A 3,039-nucleotide genomic window follows, 5' to 3' on the forward strand; every position below is an offset into this window, starting at 1 on the left:
CTAATGAGTCCCAGCTCTACTTCAAACAAATAAACTCCCAAATTATACAAAGGAGACAGTGAAATTAAGATGTTAAAAACAAAATGTTTCACCAACTTACTGGTCTCTGGGTTTTGTGTGACTTTATGTGACTGTTCATATACACACAACATTTACACAAGTAATTTTTAAAAGTCTACTTTAGTTCTAAAGCACATTTTGAAAGAAAATTCTAAAACCAGCAATTTATCTCTAATGTCTATTTGAAGTTACAGCACCACTAGAATAATCTTGAAGAAACGTACATTAAAAGCTGTATTTAGAAAACCTCACCAAGTTATGCTAGGCAATTTTACAAGATTGACTAAATTAAGACTTGTTTGCTTTTACTAGACATCTTACAAACTGTATTGTCTTAAAAAAGGACTTTACTGAAAAAAAATGTGTTATGGAACAAGATGAAGGTGGAGACACTAAATTGCAGTTGAAGCCAACTGCAACTAATCTGTAAAACAATACTTCTTCAGTGTCTTTACTAGGAAGAGACTCCATGTAGAAATCAACACTACAGTTGCATTTGTAGACACCAAACCCATTCCACAATTTTCACACTGTGTAATACTGAACTTCCTTTTCTGCAAATGTACAAAACATACAAGTAAGCATGAAAGCAAAAAAACTTACCAAAGGAACAGACTGCACTTCAAATGTTTCATTTGCCATATCTTTTACCAGTGTTGCTTCCAGAAGCACTCCCATGTTGCTGCTTTGTTCTTCTTCACCTTTGGTCAGGTCGATGTTTTGAGAACAAGGTGTCATTAAGGAGTTTGAACTTTCCATTTTATCATTTAACATCTCTTTTGAGCTCTCTCCAGATGCTGGAAGCACAGCAGAAGCCAAGGAGCACACCGGATGGGTAGCACTTGTTTTGTCAATGTCTTGCAGACTTAACTTTAATGCAGGTGTTTTTGAAACCTTATGGGAAGCATTTCTGGGATGTGTTGTGGCATGATCGACTTGGCTAGTGAAAAGATGTTTGTTAACATGTAGCTTATGGGGCTTATTTATAGGCAATTCCACCTTAGTATCTTTAGCTAGATCTACTGTTTTTTTCAGCACTTTTATAGAGGAGGACAATTGCCTTGGGGAACCAACCCTTGAAGGTGAGGAGACAGATGATAGTTTACGGGACTGGGGAGACTGTTTTAATGCTGCACTGTCTCTTGGCTGTGGCACAGGTCTAGACACAACCTTTGGCTTAACATTCTTAAAATTAGGCTTGGGAAAACTAACTATCTCTGATTTCCTTGCTTTGGTTATTGTTGATGCAATAGGAGACCTGCCCATTGATTTTCTTGCAGTTTGATCTGAACTAGCTTTAAGCCCAGACCTGCTATGCCCTCCTACAAATGCTTCACTTTGTCTTAGTCTAGAAGACTTGTCTCCAAGTTCTTCCAAAGCTGAAACAGAAAAAGTCCTATTTTTTGATCGTTCTTTAGGAGTTGAAGTACATAGAGATGAACTGCTTCCATCAGCTGTTGGACTAAAGACCAAAAAAGTTGCTTCGCATTTCAGCTCAGGCATGACTGTCTTCTTTAATTTTGGAACACTGCAAGATATAGAAGGAATGTTGTGCATATTCCGAAGAGCAGCATTTCCAGAGCTACTTTGTTCTTTGGTTAAAGGTTCACTAGTTTTGTTTGATACTTGTTCTCCATCCATTTGATCTACTGGGAGAAGGTGCACACTATTTACAACACTATCCATGCATGTTTCAGCATTGGAATTCCCAGTTTCTTCATGGAAAGGAGTAATCTGCAAGGATTTCACTTGGTCATCCTCATTAATATTAATGCATGGTGATAATGCATCTAGCTTATAAGGATCTATACATCCAGCAGGTAGTTCTACAGCCTGTGCTTCTGTTTCCTGTGTTTCATTATCAATCTTGATAGGGTTTTTTTGATAGTGCTCAACACCTGCAGAGGTGAAATTAGGTGTTCTTTCTAAGCTGGTTCTATCAAATTTCTCTGAGATAGATACTTCAGAAGAGACCAATGTTTCCCCCAGATGCATGCCATCATTTTGATCAATTCTCAGATTTTCACCTGTAACATTAGTAACATCCAAAGTGCTCAGCTGGCCGCATGCCCTGTCATTTTCCAGGTACTGCATGTTCTGCTCTGAAGCAGGAAGAGTTAGTACAGACTTAGAGTCAGTCTGACTGTAAGGCACTGAGTGTTTGATACTCTGATTTTGCATTTTTGCCATAGCAAAATCACCTTTCACTAAGCTTGTTGTTGCTTCCAAGCCACAGTTCAAAGGACACATACAAGTCTGCTCAGTCCCAGAAGACTTGCATGCAGCATCTGTATCTCCTGATGGAGCTCCTGTGCAGCTGTAGTTACCAGGTGTCTTCTGCAGATCAAGTACTTCAATACACTGCTGTTTTAAAAGACTTCTGAAGTTGCCCTTATTTTCAAAAATGGTATCACCCTCATGCTCAGCCCCTATATTTTGGGCAGTCGAATTACCATGTATCTTGGCGGCACAATTCTCTGAGGAAGGTGTACCTCTGTCACATGCATAGCTATTTCCATTTTCATCCCTTATAAGTAAGGAAGACTTCAACCCATTCTTTGCTTTGTCATCGGACTTCCCAACATTCATTTTGAAAGCTAAATTTTAAACCGTTTTCATTTTATAATTCTTTAAAATCTCAGAGAATGCAGATTCTTCTGAACTTTGCAGAAAAAAAACCAACTTATTTTCCCTGGAATGTATCAATTGTCCTGAAAGATATTTAAAAAGCAGTTCTTTGTTTCATGTTTCCCAAGAAGATTCAAATGTTCTGGAATTAAAAAGAAATTTTTAAAAGTTAGCCAAACCAGGATTTTAAGACAGTAAGCATTCCCAAGTTCGTAGTCTTCAGACATCAGAGCAGCAACATAGAAACAACACTCAGAATCCCAGCAAAGAAAAACTTCAGTCCTCATCCCTTGACGTAGAGCACCTAGAGACTGTTGTTTCTCTGCACTGAAGGCCTTTTTCCTGCCCTTC

At 38.4% G+C, this 3,039-nt stretch overlaps 1 protein-coding gene across 1 annotated transcript; it reads right to left on the reverse strand.

The window, feature by feature from the left end:
- Positions 1 to 663: 663 nt before the first annotated feature.
- Positions 664 to 2,826, reverse strand: LOC102041369 (microtubule-associated tumor suppressor 1 homolog; the record flags this gene model as incomplete). The annotated part of the gene is made up of 1 exon (XM_005431541.1): positions 664 to 2,826. A coding segment is annotated over exon 1 (1,986 nt), but the record flags the coding sequence as incomplete, so codon positions are not given.
- Positions 2,827 to 3,039: the final 213 nt, after the last annotated feature.

This window comes from Geospiza fortis, unplaced genomic scaffold (genome assembly GCF_000277835.1).
Source record: "Geospiza fortis unplaced genomic scaffold, GeoFor_1.0 C13815649, whole genome shotgun sequence".
Lineage (NCBI taxonomy): Eukaryota > Metazoa > Chordata > Aves > Passeriformes > Thraupidae > Geospiza > Geospiza fortis.